Raw genomic sequence first — 20,368 nt, 5'->3', positions numbered from 1 at the left:
TTATACTTTCGTTGAGTATAAAGGTCAGTGCGGAAAGTCCACAGTATGCCAGACTCCCTGAGTTTTAACAGCAAAAAATAATGATGCTAGTAATCCATTTCAAATAATGCATTTCAAATTTCGAGTTCATACACCTTAATTAAAAGGGGACCTGCTACCAGCACTTAAAAATACTTCTAAAAACAAATAGTTTGAAATACTTAAAGAATTCATTTCAAAGCATTTTATTATTAAAAACGAGTGCGTTCATACATCAAATAAGCAAAACGTTTTTAAAAATACATTTCACTATTTCCATTTTATCAATAATTAAAAAAAAATAAAAATAGACGGTATTTAAAATATTTATACACACTAAAAGCAATAAAACCTCTTTTGCTTTATTCCTCCCTGAGCGCATACATGACATCGTCCTGGCCGAGGTTCAGTCGCACTCGAGTGTGCAGGTATTTAGTGCTGGCCTCCACCAGCAAGAGCCTGCAGGCACCGAGTCTGGAGCAGATCGCCAGGATCTCTGACACCGTGGGGCTCTGCAGGCCCTCCATCCTGCACAGGGCCACGTGGTGCTGGTAGATCTGTTAAAAGAGAAAAAGGACACAGGTTATGTTCACTGCCTGCTGCAATTGGATGTGCCAAGGTGACACAGAGAGAAGCTGCCTTCCCCCCACAGCCATGGGAAGGGAGATAAAATCGCTCCAGCCTGTTCAGATGCTGTGATTTTATATAAAAATGTTTACAACTGCATCTTTCTGTAAGTATTAACATTTAGCTTCCACACTATTCATGAGTACTCCAGTCTTCACAGCTCTGCTGGCACCCAGTATTTTATGGGTCTGCTTAAAAAACCAAAGCCACCAGTGACATAATCTGCCTCTGTGAAGAAAACCAGTGATGCACAAGTTGGAATCAGCTTTCAGTTTTCCTCCTTGGAGCACTGCCTGATAATTTCAGCTTCTCTTTGATTTTTCCTGTTACAAAGCATGTTAGGGTAGAAGCGTGAGATGTTTCAACATGCAGGCCAAAAAAAATAAAACCACCTTGTGATCCAGATTACTCGTGTCACTAACAAAAAAGGCCCTTACCTGTTGAACTGTTGCCTCCTCAACTCCTGCCCTGCGAAACTCTGCCAAAATTGCTTTCAAGAAGATTTGTTCATGCAAGGAAGCATTCCTGAGTCAAAAAAAAAAAACAACAAAACCACAAAGCAGACAAAAATCAATTTGTGAAGTTCAGAACCTGTGAAACAACAGGAGGAAGCCTGGATGGGAAATTGCTTGGGAGATACATATTCAAATGCAGGGTTGCAGTTCATGTCACATGTGGCCATTTTATCACAGCCTGCAACTCTGGCATCACATTTTTGTTTTTGAAAAACTAGCGCTGTGAAAGAGACACAAAGCAAAGGGAGTATTTTTTACCTGATTGCATTGACATAGGGTGAGGAGAACATTTCATCTATGGCTTCAGTGACATGGGCCATCCTGACAATCTCCGGGGCTCTCTTGTGCCTGGCGAGCTCGCAGATCTCCGTGGCCCTCCTGCAGATGTCCAGGCACCGCCGTGCGTCCCCGGACAGGGCTGCCACCTGCAAGTGAGCGTGACACACTGGTGACATCTCCAGACAGCTGGGGAAAGAGCTCAGCAAGAATCAACAGACAGACAAACCCCAAACAGCCTGAGCACCCAGCGGGACAGCAACGCATCTCTGAATTGTCCTGCTACAGTCCCAGATCCTGAACAAAGCTTACTGGCCAGAACCAACAGGAGCAGCTCTCCACATCTCCCACACCCTCCTCACCCTGATCTGGTCATCAGAAATTCAAGGCTGAACTTTTTTCTATAATATAGAAGAGGTTAAAAAAAAATTAAAGGTGAGCAGTTCACTTCCACACCAAAAGCTTTCAGAAGTACCAGTTTAATTATCAGTGAAGATCTTTAACATAATTCAGGTTATGGTAAGGAAAAGAAAAGGAAAGGGAAAAAAAGGGCAGTGTGGCTATGTCACCAAAAAACCGGGGTTTTCTATACTCATTAAAATACTGATTTTCTATAATCATTAAAATACTGATTTTAAGAGTACAGCTACAAGTGCCTGAAAATTTTTAGGTATCTGAAATGTCTGAAACTAAATACTTGTTAAAACCTCAACTGTGCTTTACAGTTTTAATAAAGCTATGAACATTCACCACATACATTACTGGCCTAGTTTTCCCAGTAGGTGCTGGTAATATACAAAAGCCTTAGAACCCAGCTGGGCCCAAGAATGAAAAACCCTGTGGAAAATCTAATTGCAAGGTATATTTCTGTATTTTCTGAAGAAAACTCAATACTAGAAAAACACTGCAATTATTCCCTCTGCAAAATCATCACTATTATTCTTACAGAGAGGTGGTTTGCAACAAAACACATTCTTGTATTTACTTCTGACATATTCATGAGCGCTCATTATTAATCCTACAGTGATGCAGGATGTTTTGACGTAATTTTAATAGATCACTTTAATATAGAGCTGCTAATATAACACATTAGCAGTGCACATATCTCAGTTTGAGAAGCTGCTGATCCCCAACGCATTACTTATGTTTTGTACAACTGAGTGTCAAGACTTGCAAACAGAACAGCTATTATCTATTGTGACAGGGCCCTAAACATCTCGAGAAATAAAATTAATAAGGCTATTTCCACTGCCACTGGCATGCTATCTTTTTCAGGATTCTCCAATGACTCACATTATGCTAAACAGTAGAGACAGTTGACATCTTATCATCACGACTCTTGTCATGCCTTCAGCTCTTGGAATATGCTGCTGCCTTCTCAGAGTAGGTGGAAAAAGCAAGGACACTGCTCTGGCAATGTTTTCTGAGAAAATACTCTGGATAATGTATGATCTAATTGTGCCCCACTTGCCCCAAATACAGAACACAACCACAGAACCAGGTCTAACAGCTGTTCCAAAATTCTCCCCAGGCTTTTCATCCAGTGCAACACGAAGGACATTTATCTGCCCTGTGCTCACCTTTCTGGAAACCAGCTGAACTGCATCCTCTTCAAATGCCTTCACACCCTTCAGTCTGGATAAAATGATCTGCTGTAACTGTTTGTAGGTGTAGGGCTGAAAGGACATTCTGGTGAGGCCCTACAACAAATGACACAACACAGTGAGAAGTGTTTGTGGTGCTGGAAAACTCTCAACTGCTCAAGTATGGCCTCTGTGGTTACTTTCCCTTTTTCTGGTAGGAGCAATCAGTCTTTCACATCCTTTCCCTCCCAGTGACGTGCTTTGATCAATCACATTTGTGAAACACATGTACAAATCCACAAAACTGTGACTCAATGAGGACCACTGGTTGCATCTCCCCACTGGGAGGCCCCAGGAGCAAGTGAGGCTGCTATCAGAATTCAGATTTCTCTTATAAAAACTTCTAAACAAATCAGAGCTCCCCAACACAAAAATATTTTGATTACATCTGTCTACACATTATTTTTTAATACAACAGCTGTGGAAAAATATGAATGTCTCCTTTAGCAAATCTGTATGTGTGTGTTGACTTCAAGTTAGCCATCAGCCAAGAATTAAAACTCTTCTGGCTCAAGCAAATAAGAACTGCCCTCGGATGAGGACAGTTTGTTACAGATGGTGCACTGCCTTTCATCCTACGGGAGACCTGAGTTTTGAATTTCTTATGCAAAACTCCTCTCTTGTGACTGTACAGACTCAGCTGATCTGCAGTGGGCTTAGTGGGTGGGGGAGAGCAATTCACACCCTGTGGAGCTGTTTTTGAGTCATGGAAGGATAGAGGCACAGAGCACTGTTTTTGCAAATCACTTTCCAGAGCTGCGGTGAGATGACCTAGGAAAATATATTCAAAACAAGTGGGGAGAACATCCCATTTTCTTTGTTGGATACCTTTATATAATTTACCAACTGATGATGGCAAACAGAGAAGTAAGTAGGTGCCTGGAATGAAAGGGGAAAGAGAAAGGGAAACCAGAAGAGAATTCTTCTGAATTCTAAAGTAAGCAGCTTAACCATAAAGCACTGCATTTGATTATCCAGATCTTAATATATTTAAAAAAGGCATCCATATTCTTATTTCATCTTACAAGAACATAATGTGTGTACACAGCCTAATACCTGATTAGCAAACAGGCTCCTGAACTAACTTTGCTAAGATTTATATGTTCATTATCAGTCCTCTGGAGAGGGAATTATAAAAAAAACATTGTTCAACTTCTGATATAACCAATCCTACTTTTCTCCTGGATTGCTTTCGATTGCATCCAGTATTTCATCTGTTCCCTTTGATGGCACAGCAAAGCACTGCCCATACCAGCCTGCTCGCCACTCTGTTCATCATGATCCTCTCTGGCAGGTCCATGGTGTTGGCAATGGCCAGGATGATGAGCCTGGAGTGTTTTTGGGTGGGCCAGTCGAACAGGTTGTACATCACGTTCTGCTTCCGCGTCCACAGCAGATCCAGCTGCAGGGGTAACAGGAGAAGGATCACACTGGGAAAAGGAATGGCCTCGTGTTTGCAATACTTCATGGGGGTTTGGGAACCAGCTCTGCCACAGAGGATTTCTCACGTGATTCTGAACAAGCTGTCTCTGTTGCCTTTCCCTTATCCTCCTTTGTATTTGCTGAGTTGGGGCTCTAATCTCTTTGGAAAAGCACAGTCCTACTGGATGCTTGCACAGTAAATGTTAAACAGCTGGAGTTTTAAAACACTACTGTGATACTAATACTGCATCTAACAAGATTCAAAGACCCTCCAAGTGAGAACCTGAATTAGCTTACAGCAAAAACAAGAGTGCATATAATTATTACTGAACATGGCACATTCAAGGTTTTCAAAATTGGGTGTGACTCATTTCTCTGTGAGTTTTCCCACTGGAAAAGCAGCAGCTTCCAGACAAAATACAAAAAGTTGAATCCTCCGGTATTTGGAATTGACAAACAACTTATTCCGTGTCTTGGAATAACAAAACATAAAACCAGTATGAAATCCAAGGCAGAGAACAACATGGCAACAGGATACTCAGTCTTTTTAGGAAGCTGAATTTAAATAAATAAGAGGAATTATTTGCATCTCCTCTCTCTTAAGTCTATTCCTGTGACATCACGTGATGCACTCAAAGCATGCATAGTTTTCCATCCACCAGAAACTCACTTCTTACCAACCTTGGAGGAAAGGAAACAAAGGATTCATTGTCTCACCTCATCCACTATCAGCACCGTGGTCTTCCTCTTTGGCCCAGGTGTACTGAACAGCTTTGCCAGCAGTGCTGCAGCATGGGTTGCTGTCACCTTCTGGCCTGTCAAAAACTGCACAGGGATTGAACAAATATTGCAGGTTAATCACACTAAACCCCTGGAAATACAAACTTTGACTCTGCTCAATTTTGCCTTTCCTTAACAATCAACACCAAGCACCTGGATTATTTTTTCCACGGGGGAGTAAAAAACAAGGACAAAGTAGCTCGTAAGACACTCTGGTCTACCAAGAACTATCCATAAAGGAGAAGAGAAATAAAACAATAAAAAGAAAGGCCTACAGAATTCTCTGCAGTCTTAGAATCATTAAGTAATCAGCCAGTCTAGAGGTGGGTTCTAAACCCAGCATATCTCATGGGTATCTCTAAATGCACACACACCTACTGAAAACCTAAGTCAGCTGACAAGAATAGCCTGACTTGAGTAATCCTGGACTGCTATTAAAATTCTAATGAATCATCAGCAGGATCTATAATTAAATTTATTCAACTGTGAGCTAAAAACATACCTGCATTACCTTTTGCAACTATGTGGCAGAACAGATGAGCTGACTGTACATTACCCCTTCCCTTGCAAGTCCAAAGATATCCAGAAATCAAAGCATGACATTTCAAAATGACACTGCAGATGCTGAATCAATTGTTCATCATAGTGCAAAGTCCAGCAATAAAGCCACATGGAGCCTGCATTTGAAAACTGTATTTCTGCTCTAAAATCTCATATAAACCTAAGATTTTGGTAATTACTAAACAGGTCAGAGCAGAAGATTAATGTATAATGTATAATTTCTACGTGTTTCATGTTTCCAATTCAGTCAGGATAGTCCAAATCAGTCACAGACAGGAGCTGAATCCTAGAGAACCCTGATTCTGCAGCTCTGGAGCTGAGTATCCAATACACCACAGAGCTCAGCTGCTGTGGTGGAACTGGACTCTTACTGTACCCAGGTATTTAATTAACCTTATCCCTTTCATCTGTCCAGGGCTTCCAGTCCCTTTCCATTTCTAAACTTCCCTACAGCAGTGAGGTCACTGCAGAAGGGAAGCTCCAGAATTTGCTTCAGTTGTGCAAAGAAACATCAGCAAACTGGACCCTGACCTGCAGCAATCAGGAGAGCAGCAGCAGCCCAGCTCTTGGTTAGAGTTCTTTCACAGTAGCTGAGGCAGAAGGAATTGGAGAAGTGGTTTGTGTGACTTTGTACTCCCCTAAAGGATATTTCACTGGGCTACCTTAGAGTTCAGGACAGTGGGGGACAACAGATTGTACTCCCAAAGGCCTATTCTTTATTCATTTTTAGATTTTATGCTGAATGGGATAGGAACAAAGGAAGTTAAAATACGTTCACATTACCATGAAATAAGGTAATTGTCAGGAAGCCTCTCACTATGCTGTGGAAACAGTGACCTGGCCTCAGCAAATCCCTCAGCATGACACTGTCTGAGCTGGTTTGAGGAAAGGATGCAAATATGCAAATTTAACTGCCAACTATGAGGACAGGGACATTAGAACACTAATGTATGCCACTCCCTGCTCAGAAAGATGATGTCAAACTTAAATAAATGGAGCAGAAGTTTATATGAAAATGGAACAGATGCTTCAGGAAACCATTTAATTTCCAGGTCACTGGTTTAAAGTTAGCCTAGACTGAGAAAGCTTTGGAGCAGTTACTGTCTAATGCCTACTGGGTGATCTTAATCCAGTCCTCAGAGGATTAGTTCCCACCCATACAACACAAGCACAATCTGTGGTCCCAGACAGATGCTGCAGACTGGTTTGTCATGGATATCAGAAATACACTTTTGACAGAGGTGGCCTCTCTTTAGCTTAATTGCTCTTATGACTGACCAATTAACCATTATGACTCACTCAGTAATTATTCTAGTGCTACACTGACTTTCAGAGTTGTCACCATAGTGGTTGTTTAAGAAGATGTGCAGAAAAAGTTACACCATAGGAAAATATAAAAAGCTGGTTTAGATTTTTTTTAGATGAGTAGATGCAATAAACCAGGCTATTTCTCAGCCACTAACCTTATGCAGCAGAAAACAAAACAGTTCAAGAAGCTGGCTAAGGCCTTAAGTTAATCATCTTCTAACCTGCCCTAAGATAAAAGCAGAGTCTCTTGGAGGGACTGGGAAGTACTGAGAAGTGCCTTGAACACATCAAGGATCTGATGGTAAAGTGTGAGGTGTCTTCTTTCAAACCCAGGAGCCACTGAAAACCCTTTACTCACCTCTAATATCTGCACATAGGCTTGGTGGGGGTCTGTCAGCTTCATGCCATTGATCTCCACAAACTGGAATGGTGGCAGTTCATCATTTTCTGCAGCTTGCTGGAGGCACCGAATCACCTCATGAACAGTTGCAGTTTTGCCTGTTCCAGGCACTCCAGAAATGTACATGCACCTACAAAAAGAGAGCACCTCTTCAGCCTGAGCAGAATGGTAACACTCCTGGATTAATGAGCTGGAATTGCTGACCTCTGACACCAGTGTTGAATGCTCCTCTGACACTTCAGGCAGCTCCCTACATCGTACTTTATTTGCAAGCTGGCACACACAGTACCTTGGAGGATCATGAGGATTTTTATTATTACTGAAGCTATTAACAACCTAAAACACTTTTATAAATGTAATTTACCTTTTTTAAAAAAGAGAAATAGTTTTCCAGACTTCTAAAACTGACCAGCTATAATTTGGTCTTTAATTTGAATCTGTAGAATAACGAAGCCCATATTTTTTCTACAGACAACAACACTTAAGGGAGAACAATACCAGGAAAATTGAGCTAGGAACTTTTAATGAGGATAACATTTTAAATATAAATAATAAATACAAAGTAAAAATCTATCATCTGACTGCTGTTATGCCATAAGTAGATGTGACCTTGGTCACAGTCTATCCAAACTCACCCTCCTGTACCATCAATAAGTTTGCTTTCCACAAAGTTATAGATATCCTGGAATTCTTCCTCACGGCAAGGCAGAGATTCTGGGACAGCAGAAACATGCAGCCTTTGAATTAAGGAAGAAAAGAAAAAGAAAATTAAAACTGCTGTTCTCTCTGAAGAACTGATGCAAACAAACAGGCAGATGCTCACCTTCCTCCTGTGTGGAGTTTTCCAAATCTCTCTTACATACTTTTAAGTCTGAACATCAATGTCAAGTACACCCCAAAAGAAAAAGCCTAGTATTTCTTTATGGGCTCTTAATTTATGCAGCAATAAAGATCTGCTTTAATTCACAAACTATTTGTAAGTCAGTGCAGAGGTAGGATAAAACAGTAGAGACTGCTTATAAGAAACAGAACTAAAACCCAGTTTGAAAGACAGTCAGTCCTGAATATCTTTTTTTTTTCACTGTGAAAATCTACAGTGATACTGTAAAGCTTCTTCATGCACCAAAGAGACAAATATTGTACCTTTACAATCTAAAGCTTATCAGAGAATCTTTGTTTTTCTAATGTTGCACAGAATAAAGATACCTAATTCTGAAGAACTTAGCATGGACTAGTTAAAACAATCTGAAATTGCGAAAATAGTATTGTAAATACTACCATTATTTGTAAATCTAGTATTGTACTGTAAATTATTAAATACTCTTCTTGGATCAGAACACCTTGCATTTTTACCTGCTTTATTCTAACTGGTAAGGATGACATTCCCCATTTCAGCACAGCCTACTGCTATGCACACCTGGTGCAAAATAAAGATAATTTTTCTGAGCACAGGTTACCTTAGTCTGGCTTCTTCCAGTGCACTGGCTGGCTCCTGGGCTGCCTGGCTGCGCCTGGGGATCTCTGGAGTTGCATTCCGGGGTGTTCTGGGTGTTCCTTGCACAGGCTGCAAAGAGAAATCACAACCTCAAGCAGATTTTCTACTAACAGCAGTTTCTGTTGGGAACAAATCACCGATGTGAGTTTCCCAAACATTACTTATGCCAGAGCACAAGATGAACTGAGAACCACTATTGACACAGGGAATTACCAAACAAGCCTTATGGTGTTTTCTTCCTAAGAGAAAAAGGAAACTGGAAAGGGGGTGGTGACAATTACACCTTTTAACTGTCTGAAGAGTTTCTGAGTTGTTAGTCCTTTTCTGAAGTGCTGCATAACAGAATGATCTGGTTCTTAAGAAACAGCATCCAAGCCAGTAATTTCCCTGTTTAGGCTACAGCTTTCTGATCAATACTGTCATAGTATTACAACATGCAAATGGTTTATATATTTGCATAACCTGCTCATATCAAAGATTAAATTAATCCAGATAATGCTTCATTAAAAGCTAAGGGGTTCAGATACTTAACTCTGGCACACAGTCATCAAGCATTCAAATAACTGGCTCAGAAATAATAAAAATAGCTCTTTTATGTGGAACCTTACAGTTTTCTTCGGTGTCTTTGCAGGAGTATGAACTGCTGACTTCCTTGAAGATTTTGGGGTGCTGAGTATCCTGCTGGATTTAGTTTTCTTTTCTGGTGTACAGGGTACATCCTCCTCTTCCTCCTCTTCCTCGCTACTTGAAGAGTAGGAACTGTCAGAGTCAGACAGAAAATCTTCCTGGCCCAACATGCTGTAAGAAACACAAACTACTTAAGCTTAAAAAAAAATACATACAAGTCTACACACCACAGAGCAACATTTGTACACTTTCAGCTTTTTCTGGAGTTCTTGTAATCAGCAAGCCAAAACGTTTTCCCTTTCAGCTGCTAATTATCCATGGCTTTTTAACAGACTGCTTTAAAGGAAGTCAGTCTTCTGAAGAACACCATGAGTCAACTTTATGTTTCTCAACATAAACCAGTTTTTACTCAAGCTGCAATTAAGCTGCGCTTCTAGAACCATTTGTATTTCAATATTAAACCAGAAAAGCTCTCAAGGCTTCAAGCTCTCAAGGCCTGAAGCTCTCACCAGCTATGTGAAGAGGAGATGCTGGCTGCAGGATTTACCTGATCTGCTCTGCAATGAGAGCACTGGTTTTCTGTGCAGGGTTTACCTGATCTGCTCTGCAATGAGGGCACTGGTTTTCTGTGCAGGGTTTACCTGATCTGCTCTGCAATGAGGGCACTGGTTTTCTGTGCAGGGTTTACCTGATCTGCTCTGCAATGAGGGCACTGGTTTTCTGTGCAGGGTTTACCTGATCTGCTCTGCAATGAGGGCACTGGTTTTCTGTGCACACGTTCTGCGAGAACGAGGGGTCAGCACAGGGCTGAGGATGCTCCGTGTCTGATACCCAACGGGACTGGAGAGAGAGAAAACAAAGCTGGTTATATCCCCTCTCTTTGCATCACACTTGTAAAGACACAGAGAGGGCCTTTCAAACTTCAGGCTCAATTGTTACCACTGTCCACCCAGCATGAATTCTTATTTGTTATTTACAGATTGGCTATGGCACGGGTGCTGGCAGCACAACTTCCCCCCTCTTGCGCTGTGTCTTCAATACATCTTTGCAAAGAAAAACAAATTATTTGCTGTATTTTGCACTGCCAATCTGAAGGGACAGGGGCTCACAACAGCTGTGGTTTTATTTTATTGAGAGGTGGAGTTTTTTGCCTTTTTTTTTCTCTTAAGAGAAAGATAAGAAAAAATTATTTCCTTTGTCTCTGACATGCTCTTTGGAATGTACTTTTCTCTTTGTGTTTTGATATTCCTTGGTTGTCTTCCTGGGTGCTTCTTCATCCTGCCACTGAAACATTTTACTGTTATACACAACTTTCCTACTGGTTCTAAGTACAAAATGAGGTTAATTACAAATGCTTTTGTTTTTGTTGGCAGTTCTTAGAAGATTTTTTTTAGATCTATAAATACTACTGAAATGCCATTACTTTATCAATGAAAAGTAAACATTTCCATGCTATATATAAATAGTGAAAAAAAAAGGTGGCAATCCCATTGTTACATCCACATTTTTACTCTTGGAAAGGGAAAAAAGGACTGGTTGCTGGCTTCCTGTAACATTTTGCACAAGAAAGTCTGTTCCACTCTTCTCCTCCCCCAGTTTATGCCATTTTTAAAGACTGTGTGAAGACATACATGAATAGTTGTGCTTTTTGGCCTTTGATTTCTTTCCTACATAAAAATTAGCATGGAAGTATACATACAATTCTCATGAAGACTCTCCTAAGGCAAATCAAACCTTTCTACAGTCCAGCATCCCTCAACACTTGTCACAAGTCGGGCACATCTGAGCCTTGATTACAGAGTGCAGGGAAACAGATTTTCACCCTTGTTGATGGGCACAGTCATCATGAGAGCAATGATCAACGTGGCTTCAGTTTCCTTCCCTATCATCCTACCATTCCCATTTCCAGCATCATCTCTCTGTTCTTGGAATCATGAACTGCTTTTCCATCTGGAAAGTCAAGTCCTCTTTGGATCTCCCTGATCATTCATTCCCCTCCAAGTAACATTTTCTAAAGCTTCATCACAGTGCACTTGTCACTGCTGAGGCTCTCCCCCCTCTCTCCTTGTCCTCAAAACACGGCACGTGCAGAGACTTCACCTACTTTTCTCTCCAGAAGTCTTCCAGAAATGGGTTTTTAAGATAGCTTCATACAAATAAAAATGCCATAAAATAATAAAAACGCTGGCACTTACGATAAAATGTCGCCGTTCTCATGAAGATTCTTGTCCTTTTCACCGAAATCTTTGACCTTAGTGTAGGGGGTCAGTTGGATGTCACTAAACCTCTGATGGTGCTCTGCAGTCTCAGATGTGGACTTGGACTTGTCATTGATGCAGGGGATCTTTGGTGGGGAGCCTAAAATATCACTGAATTTCACTTTTCTTTTAGTGGCTGATGGTTCTGATGGTGCTACAGCATCACAGTCGTCATCCAACAGCCCCAAAACTTCACATCCCAGCAGCCTCCCTTTGGATCTTGTGGGGCCTAGAAATGAAAAGCAAAATGAACTTTTGTCAGGCTTCAATATGGCTGGTTTGGTTAACTTTCAGAGGACGTGGTACAGCTGGCTCAGTGACTGCTGTTTAAATGAAAGCAGATGAACATTTCACTACAGGAACATGGAACTGGATCACTAGAAAGCAATTCCTCAAAAAAATTACTGAACAGAAGGAAGACAAAGATTTTTCCAGTTTTCTAATCCAGCTCCATCACTTACGACTTTAGTCAGGTTCCATACTGAAAATACTGCATCTTACACAGGATCAAATGTGCTTATTCAACCAGCTCCACGTAAACATTTTAGTGCACAATTAGTCAGAAGATTAAAGAAAGTGGGACACAGAGGTCAAGTGAGGTCTAATGGCAGTATTTCAGTCAACAAGCACTTTCATTTAGATTTATCAGATACAAAAAGAGCAAAAAAAACATGTGCAGCAGCAGTTGGATGTAAGCAGCAGAGTGCTCAAAAAAACAGACAAGACAAACAAGGCTTGGGCTGACCCCAAAGCCTGAGCAAGGCAGCTAAAAAAGTTGATGTTAAATGTTACAACAGTTTGAACTAGCCAAAAGGGAGAAGCACAAAACATATACAGAACTACTGAATGGACAGAGTATTGCCATATACATACTGCTTAACTCCAGCTTCTTCCTTGCTGTTGGGGTTTTGATGTCATTATTAGCCACCCTTTGAGAATGCCTCTCCTTAGCAAGGGAGGACTTGGAAGCCGAATGTTTGGATTCTATTTCTGTATCAACATTTTTTGGTTTTGTGGCACTCCAAAGAACATTCTCTGTCTCTTTTTTCACAGGTGTAAGGGTGTCTGGAGGAATAAATGCTTTTGAAGAGTTTGTGATGACAGCTCTTTTCTTGTTAGCTTCTTTCAGCTTAGAGAATGTGTCCGGGGACAAAACCTTAAAGCACTTCCCATCCCAAGACTGTTTGACATAGAAAGTTTGTTCCTTGTTTAATGTAATCATTGGCAGCTCCTCACCCAGATGTAGTGGTAAGACCTGCAAAAACAGGAAATATCAAAAACAGACATACATTAACGTTTACAGCTAATTTAGAATTCAGCTATTTTCTATTCACAGATCTTATTACTGCACCTCATGCAATCCTTAGTTTCTAATTCACACTGCAGGACTGTTGCTGTTCCTTTCTTCCCTCCCTGGGTAAAGGGTTGCAGTACATACCATGATGCTTTTAATGATGGTCTCTGCAGCTATATCGGTGTCATAGCCTAGAATCTGATCAAAAAACACCTCCTGGGCAGAAATCTCTCTTTTCAGCAGCTTCCGTTTGTTCTGAGGTATCTCCCCCAAACGACAGAACCACTGCACAACTGCACGTTTGTGCTGAGCACCTGCAACAAGGAGAGGAGGGCAGGGAACAGCAGGATTTTACTGTGTCACAAACAGTGCCAGGCTGCAGCCAGCAAGGGGAGAAATCCTCTCTGGACACCATGAGACAGCACTTGGTAAGAGATTCCAATTTCCCATTTTCTAAGATAAATTAAAATGTCTGAGTTGAGAATTTTAAAGGCTGAGGTAACACCTGCACAGGGTCTCAGTCACAAAAATACCTGGAGACCAGCTCCAGACCACAAAGAAAGAGGCTCCTTATTTGCATAGAGATGATCTCCTCAAACCCTGCTAACTAAAAGCAGCGACACAAAAGCAGAACTGAGAAATTTCAGGACGTTATTTGCAGTGCCATTGTACTTTGAGAGGCCAGAAACAATTTTTTCACTGGCTGAAAAACCAGGAAATATTGCTAGGATGAAATATCTTGTTTTTAAAGAAGTTTCATGGGTTTTATTCCAGCATAAAGAGAATATTCAGTTGTGCTACTACAAAAAAGCACATTAGTAAATAAATAAGATGGAATGATACGTATTCATGTTTTAAAAAAGTTAAGGAAGATTAAAATCCCTCAAATTATTATTATTACAGCACAAGAAAGAACAAAAGCTGCTCAAAGGAATCAGATATAACCAATGAGTAGCTCCCAATTCAGACTCAGACAATTTTTGTATCACCTACCTCCCATTATTTATCTTTTCATATCTATCTCTGTATAAAGAAGTAGTTCTACAAGGAACAGAAGAAACAAGTCCCATTTATTCAGCCTTGTACTTTATTGTTAAATTGCCTGATGTCTAATGAGATGCAAATTTCAGGGTTGCAGTGCTCTTGTTCCATTTGGATTCTCCCATCTCTAAATAAAGCAGGAGCTCACACTGACTTCCTCAAGGACCACTGCTTTTAAATTAGACAACTAGTAAAAAGACTGCAAAAATTACAATGTACTTAAATTTCCATTTATGTATCAAATTTTGCTGAAATTGGCCAGCAGTCCCAAATATTTGAGGGAGCCTGTGAATACAGATGCAATAATTACCAAAACTTGATTTTCTTAAAAAATCAGGCCAGTGACATAGTATTAATGCTAAGTACACCCCCATGAAAAAGGTAACTTTAAAACATTTTAAAATTTCTCACACAGGATGTAAGTTTTTCATTCTCTTACCATCTTCATATAAATCCAAGAGCTGTGCCACATAAGGCTGATCTGCATTCACCCCTTCCACTAAAATAAAGTCACCAAGCTGTATACAGGTTTCTGTTTTGGTGCTTTCTGAGGTAATAAGGATCCCCCTAGAAAGTGGCAGACACAAGGAGATTAAGAGAATTTCATTTTCTTCATAGTTCACATATCATTAAACCCAATGTCCTGTCAACTTTACAGTTAGTTATACCCCTTCTTGCAACGCTTACAACTTAGTTCCCTGATTAGACGCTTTCATATGTAGTTCAATTAGTTAAAACTTACTCACAGATTTGGTTAAATGATTTTGCTTCTACACTATGCAGTTTATAATTAAAGAGCTTAGTGACAATGCTTTTGTTACACACTTACAGTGTCACGACAAAACGCCCAAAACCTTACTCATATTGCCACTGATGCCCATGTTAACCGAAACGATGTCAGAAAGATAAAGAAACATCCATTAACTTTCCCTTAGCAAAACAGAAATAAATGTTATTTACTTGTACTGGGAAGTTCTCAGCTTTCTGTCTGAACTCAAGGGTTTTCCATACCAGGAGTAAATAAGTTTGCTTTGCTGCCGGGTGTTCATGATTCCCAAGGAAAAGCTAAAACAAATAAACAAACATTTTCTGATTATTATTGAAAACCCAAAAAAAGGAAAGGTGGGAAGATACATAGAACTTGTATCAATTCGTTCAGCGTGCATGAAGAGCGATGGTTGACACTGAGAAGTGCACCTTCCCCAGAGCCTCTCCCCGAGGGATGAGGAAGAAAGGAAGATCCTTAGTAGTGACTTGTTCTTCAATCCTTTTCCATTCCCCGGCCCTCACGGCCATGGCGGGGCCGGCTCCTGCCCCGGGGACACCGAGCCTCGCCGCGAGCTGCCTCAGACCGTCATCGACCTTTCACTTTCGCTCAGTTCTTATCGTTTCCGTTTGGTTTTAAATTCCCCCCATCCTTTTTTTTTTTTTTTTTTTTTCTCTCCTAAGGAAGACTTTTCGTCTGGAAAGTCGGGGAAAGCCACACACAGCCCCCCGTGCCGTTAACCGCCCCAGCCCGGGCAGCACATGGCGGCTGAGGAGTCACCGTGCGCCGGGCGGGACACGCCGCGGGACACCGAGGGGCTCCGGCAGCACCGCGGAGCCACTAACCCCCCTCAGCCCCTCACTGAGCTCCTCACCGGCCCGATCCCCTCACAGAGCGAGCCAGGCTGGAACAGATCCCCGCGGTCTATCCGGTCCCACCTCCCCGCTCCAGCAGGGTCGTCCCAGAGGGCATTGCACAGGATCGCGTCCGGACCGTTCTGGGGTATCTCCAGCGAGAAGGAGTTCCCAGCCTCCCCGGGCAGCCCGTCCCAGCGCGCGGTCACCCGCAGCAGGAGCCCTTTGCCCGCTGTGTCCCCTCCCGGCCCCTGCTCACCGCTGTGTCCCCTCCCGGCCCCGGCTCACCGCTGTGTCCCCTCCCGGCCCCGGCTCACCGCTGTGTCCCCTCCCGGCCCCGGCTCACCGCGTCCCCTCAGCGCGTCCCGCCGGCGCCGCGATGGAACTTCGCGCCAAAGCGCGCGCGGAGCCCCGCCCCCGGCGGCGCGCGCGCGGGGCGGGCGGAGGCGCGGCCCCGCCATGTTTGTGCCGGGCAGCGGCGGCGGCTCCGCCCCGGAGGCGGAAGCGGAGGCGGAAGGCGGCGCGGCCCTCACGGCAGCGGGGCTGAGCGGGGTGAGCTCGGTGAGCTCGGAGCGGCGCTGCCATGGCCAACCGCACGGTGAAGGACGCGCACAGCATCCACGGCACCAACCCGCAGTACCTGGTGGAGAAGATCATCCGCACGCGCATCTACGAGTCCAAGTACTGGAAGGAGGAGTGCTTCGGCCTCACGGGTATGGCGGGCGGGAGGCCGGGCCGGGCCGGGGCCGGGGACCGGGGGGAGCCCGCGGACCCGGGGGGAGCCCGCGCTGACCGCCCGGCCCGTCCCTCTCACAGCCGAGCTGGTGGTGGACAAGGCCATGGAGCTGAAGTACGTGGGGGGCGTCTATGGAGGGAACATCAAACCCACGCCCTTCTTGTGCTTGACGCTGAAGATGCTGCAGATCCAGCCCGAGAAGGACATCATCGTGGAGTTCATAAAAAACGAAGATTTCAAGTAAGTTGTAGTGTGATTTTTTCCCTTGTCGAGGTTGTCCTACCGAGGGGAAGCGCCCGAAACAGCCAGGGAAACCTCAGTGCAGGGTTTAGCTCTCAGTGTGCCCTGATAAACTCTGCTTGCTCAGTTTTCCAAGCTTTTCCTCTTGCTTTCAAGACTGCTGTCCTTGTCACCTGGCCTGTTGGAAGGGCTCGTCTTCCTGGCATGTGGTAACAAACCTCTGCCTGAAGCATCTGGAATGAGCTGCGTTAAGGGATTCATGTTAATCTACTTTTCTTCGGTATTTTTTCCATCTTTGTCAGTGATTATGCCCCCATGCAGACATTATGTATGTGAAGTATATATATGGTTTTGATAGTATTGAGGAAGTGACAGAGCAAATCTCAATGGTTGTGTGTTCTGGCCAGTGCACTGATTTTCCCCAGAAACTTGTGGGGGAAAAAAAATCTCTTTTTTATCCAAACTGCTAAGTGTGCAGGAAGCCGAGATCCATGGGAAGTTTCCTTTCCAGGTATGTGCGAATGCTTGGAGCCCTGTACATGAGGCTGACAGGCACTGCCATCGACTGCTACAAGTACCTGGAGCCGCTGTACAACGACTACCGGAAAATCAAAAGCCAGAACAGAAACGGGGGTAAACACTTTTGTCTATTTAGCAATATAAATCTTAAAAGCTGTGGCACAACCTGTTGACGTAAGTCGTCTGAAGTGTTTCTTCTTTACTTTAGCCTGTAGTGTTAATTTTGCCATTTAAATGCTATTTTTCACCCCCAGAATTCGAGCTGATGCACGTGGATGAATTTATTGACGAGCTGCTCCACGAGGAACGCGTTTGTGACATCATCCTGCCTCGGCTGCAGGTTGGGAGATGTGGATGGTGGTGGGATTCCTAACTGCACCAAGTTCAGTGGCTGGATGGGCTGCTGGCTTGTTGTGTAAGCTGTGGTTGCCTCCTTAGGTGTCTGTTCTTACTTGGGTGATGTTGAATAAAGTTGCAATTTCTCCTAGAAACGGTATGTGCTGGAAGAAGCGGAGCAGCTGGAGCCTCGTGTTAGTGCTCTGGAAGAAGACATGGACGATGTGGAATCTAGTGAGGAGGAGGAAGAAGAAGACGAAAAGGTTGGTTAACTGTTCAGTGAACTGTTTTGGAAAGGAATAGTTGAAGCTGAACCCCTTTAGGACGCTTCATAGTCTATGACAAATATTTGAGGGGAGTCACCAGGAGGCTGCTGGCAACTCTTACCTCCCCTCATAACGTATTTTCATATAAACAGCCTGTGAGGACTTGGACTCTTAAGCAATTCTCAGGTTGCCATGCTTTCCTGTCTCTTGAATTCCACAAATCTGTTTTGTGTTAAGCTTATTTAGATCAATTGATTTACGTGCATATGTAATGGAGAGAACTAAAAGTGATGATGGAAGGTCCTGTGACCATCAGTCAGTGCTGCTGTACTTCTCCAGAACCAGCACTATGAGAGGTGTTTGAATTTCCAGCTGGCAGTTCTGGGCAGCACCACTCACATAAGAAATACTTGGGGGTGGGGGAGATTGGCTGCCAGTTTTGCAATTTATATTCATTATTCAGAAACCTTTACCAATAGCATAAAACCTTGCTGAAACAAGACTTACAGCTCCTCCCCCTCTCATTTCCAGCTGGAACGGATCCCATCTCCCGACCACCGCAGAAGGGGCTACAGGGACCTGGACAAGCCCCGCAGGTCCCCGGTGGTGCGGTACCGCCGGAGCCGCAGCCGCTCCCCGAGGAGGTGAGGTCACTCTTCCTTCACCTGTGTTTGTACCTGTGGAGCTGCAGATGGCTGGAGCACAGCAGGGAAGGTGGCAGTTCAGCCAGACATCCCACACCTCCCGGTTCCTTCAGCACTTCCTGAAGTGAGGAGTTGCAGTGCACAGCCACAGTCAACCCCTCTGCCTGTTTCTCCAGTCATTCTCTAACTCCTGAACTTGCCGGCCAACTTTAACTAAAATTGACAATACAATGAAGATGTTAGGGAGAACCAAGTGCTTTGTTTTCATGTAAGCCAAAGGCTGCAGAGAAAATCCTGTTAATTGCTCTTACTGATGTTAAACCAGGAAAAATTCATCACTAAACTCTTGCTCACTGCGTAGTCCAGTCCTAAGCAGGTCCATGTGGACACTAATGGGAACTAAAAGCCCTGGTGGTGTTGCTGAAGGACAGCTGTTCTGCTAATGATTTTGAGTGATTTTTTGCTTTTCTCCCCCAATTGCAGGCGCAGCCGCTCTCCAAAGAGAAGAAGGTACTCTTTAATTCTGTTATTTGAGCTGAGCAATGTGCACTTCTAGCCCAGCTCCCTTACAAGCTGCCTTTCCCTCAGCCCATCACCGCGCCGGGAGCGGCACCGCAGCAAGAGCCCGAGGCGGCACCGGAGCAGATCCCGGGAGAGGCGCCACAGATCCAGATCCAAATCTCCAGGTATTGCTGCCCCTTCCACAATAACTCTGGCAAGCCTGTATCAGCAGCACATTCCACTGCAAGAAAAATCTGTCAACCGTATTGAGATGGTAGCACAGGTGTTAAATCCAGCTGATAAAACCACGGCTCACATGGAAGCAGAGCTGGGAAACTCCTTTAATGGCTGCAAAATTGTCTTAAGTTTCCAGATGCTTGCCAGGAGGTTAATTTGAGTGGTTAAAGCAAGGGTTGGTCTGGCAATATCTAGCACACTTGGTCACTAGAAGCAGATTGCATTAGCAAAACAATGAAGAGTTCCAGGGGCAGTGGAAATCACCGTTGCCTTTTTATCTCACAGGGCATCACCGCAGTCACAGACACAGGAGTCATTCCAAATCACCTGAAAGGTAAAAGCTTGGCCTATTTCTTAAGTGCTATCTGGGAATTAAAGGTAGGTTTTACAGTATTGGCTTTTTGTTTTTTCTGTTTCAGATCTAAGAAAAGTCACAAAAAGAGTCGGCGAGGGAATGAGTAACAAACAAAACCCAGCCCGCTATTTCAGGGCCTTGAACTGCAGTCTAGTGCTGTCCTATTTGCTCTGCAGGACAGCTGGCTCTATACTGGCTGCTTTAGCAGTCCCTTTCTTTAATATTTCTCATTTTGTTGTTTTGGATTTTTTTATTAAATGTAAGCAAAGGATACTTTTTATGTAGTTAGTTACTCATTCTTGTGATAGAATTTGAAGGTTGTTTCTAAATTGTTTTTCTTGAAGCCTGTAAAAACTCAATGAACAGCAATAAAAAAAGGAAGTTTTGTCGTTAAAGGCTCCTGGCTGTTTCCTTTGTAATATTTTGTTGAGGTGTCCCCTGGTTGAAGCTGGCTTTTCTCAAATCAGGGCACTCTTGTCAAACTGTCCCTGCAGTCAGGTGCCAAAGGAAGTCTCTGCTCAGTCACAAACACTGCAGGGATCCCAGCCCTGGCCTCTCAGAGCTCCAGTACAGGAAAGGAAGCAAGGCTGAGCTTGCCTGTGTTTTACTAAACACAATGCAGTGTGTTTACTAAAAGCTCACTTGAAAT

The 20,368-nt window shown here is 43.3% G+C and overlaps 2 protein-coding genes across 2 annotated transcripts; one reads left to right on the top strand and one right to left on the bottom strand.

Moving 5' to 3' along the window:
- Positions 1 to 236: 236 nt before the first annotated feature.
- Positions 237 to 15,596, bottom strand: ORC1 (origin recognition complex subunit 1). The gene is made up of 16 exons (XM_063406799.1): positions 15,226 to 15,596; positions 14,705 to 14,832; positions 13,369 to 13,538; positions 12,804 to 13,185; positions 11,868 to 12,159; positions 10,408 to 10,512; positions 9,654 to 9,843; positions 9,008 to 9,114; positions 8,186 to 8,287; positions 7,509 to 7,680; positions 5,219 to 5,326; positions 4,332 to 4,481; positions 3,017 to 3,136; positions 1,419 to 1,585; positions 1,083 to 1,170; positions 237 to 575 (listed from the first exon to the last, which is right to left on the bottom strand). Exons 1-16 carry the CDS (start codon positions 15,429 to 15,431, stop codon positions 381 to 383), a joined length of 2,682 nt encoding a protein of 893 aa, XP_063262869.1. The 5' UTR covers positions 15,432 to 15,596; the 3' UTR covers positions 237 to 380.
- A 777-nt stretch (positions 15,597 to 16,373) lies between these two features.
- PRPF38A (pre-mRNA processing factor 38A) lies at positions 16,374 to 20,114 on the top strand. The gene is made up of 10 exons (XM_063406798.1): positions 16,374 to 16,598; positions 16,702 to 16,861; positions 17,373 to 17,494; positions 17,635 to 17,720; positions 17,869 to 17,979; positions 18,514 to 18,626; positions 19,110 to 19,136; positions 19,215 to 19,312; positions 19,650 to 19,698; positions 19,784 to 20,114. Exons 1-10 carry the CDS (start codon positions 16,469 to 16,471, stop codon positions 19,824 to 19,826), a joined length of 939 nt encoding a protein of 312 aa, XP_063262868.1. The 5' UTR covers positions 16,374 to 16,468; the 3' UTR covers positions 19,827 to 20,114.
- The last annotated feature ends 254 nt before the right edge of the window (positions 20,115 to 20,368 follow it).

The sequence above is a fragment of the Prinia subflava genome, chromosome 10 (genome assembly GCF_021018805.1).
Source record: "Prinia subflava isolate CZ2003 ecotype Zambia chromosome 10, Cam_Psub_1.2, whole genome shotgun sequence".
Taxonomy (NCBI): domain Eukaryota; kingdom Metazoa; phylum Chordata; class Aves; order Passeriformes; family Cisticolidae; genus Prinia; species Prinia subflava.
Note: the sequence above shows the minus strand (reverse complement) of the source record. Positions and strands in the feature narration are given on the sequence as shown.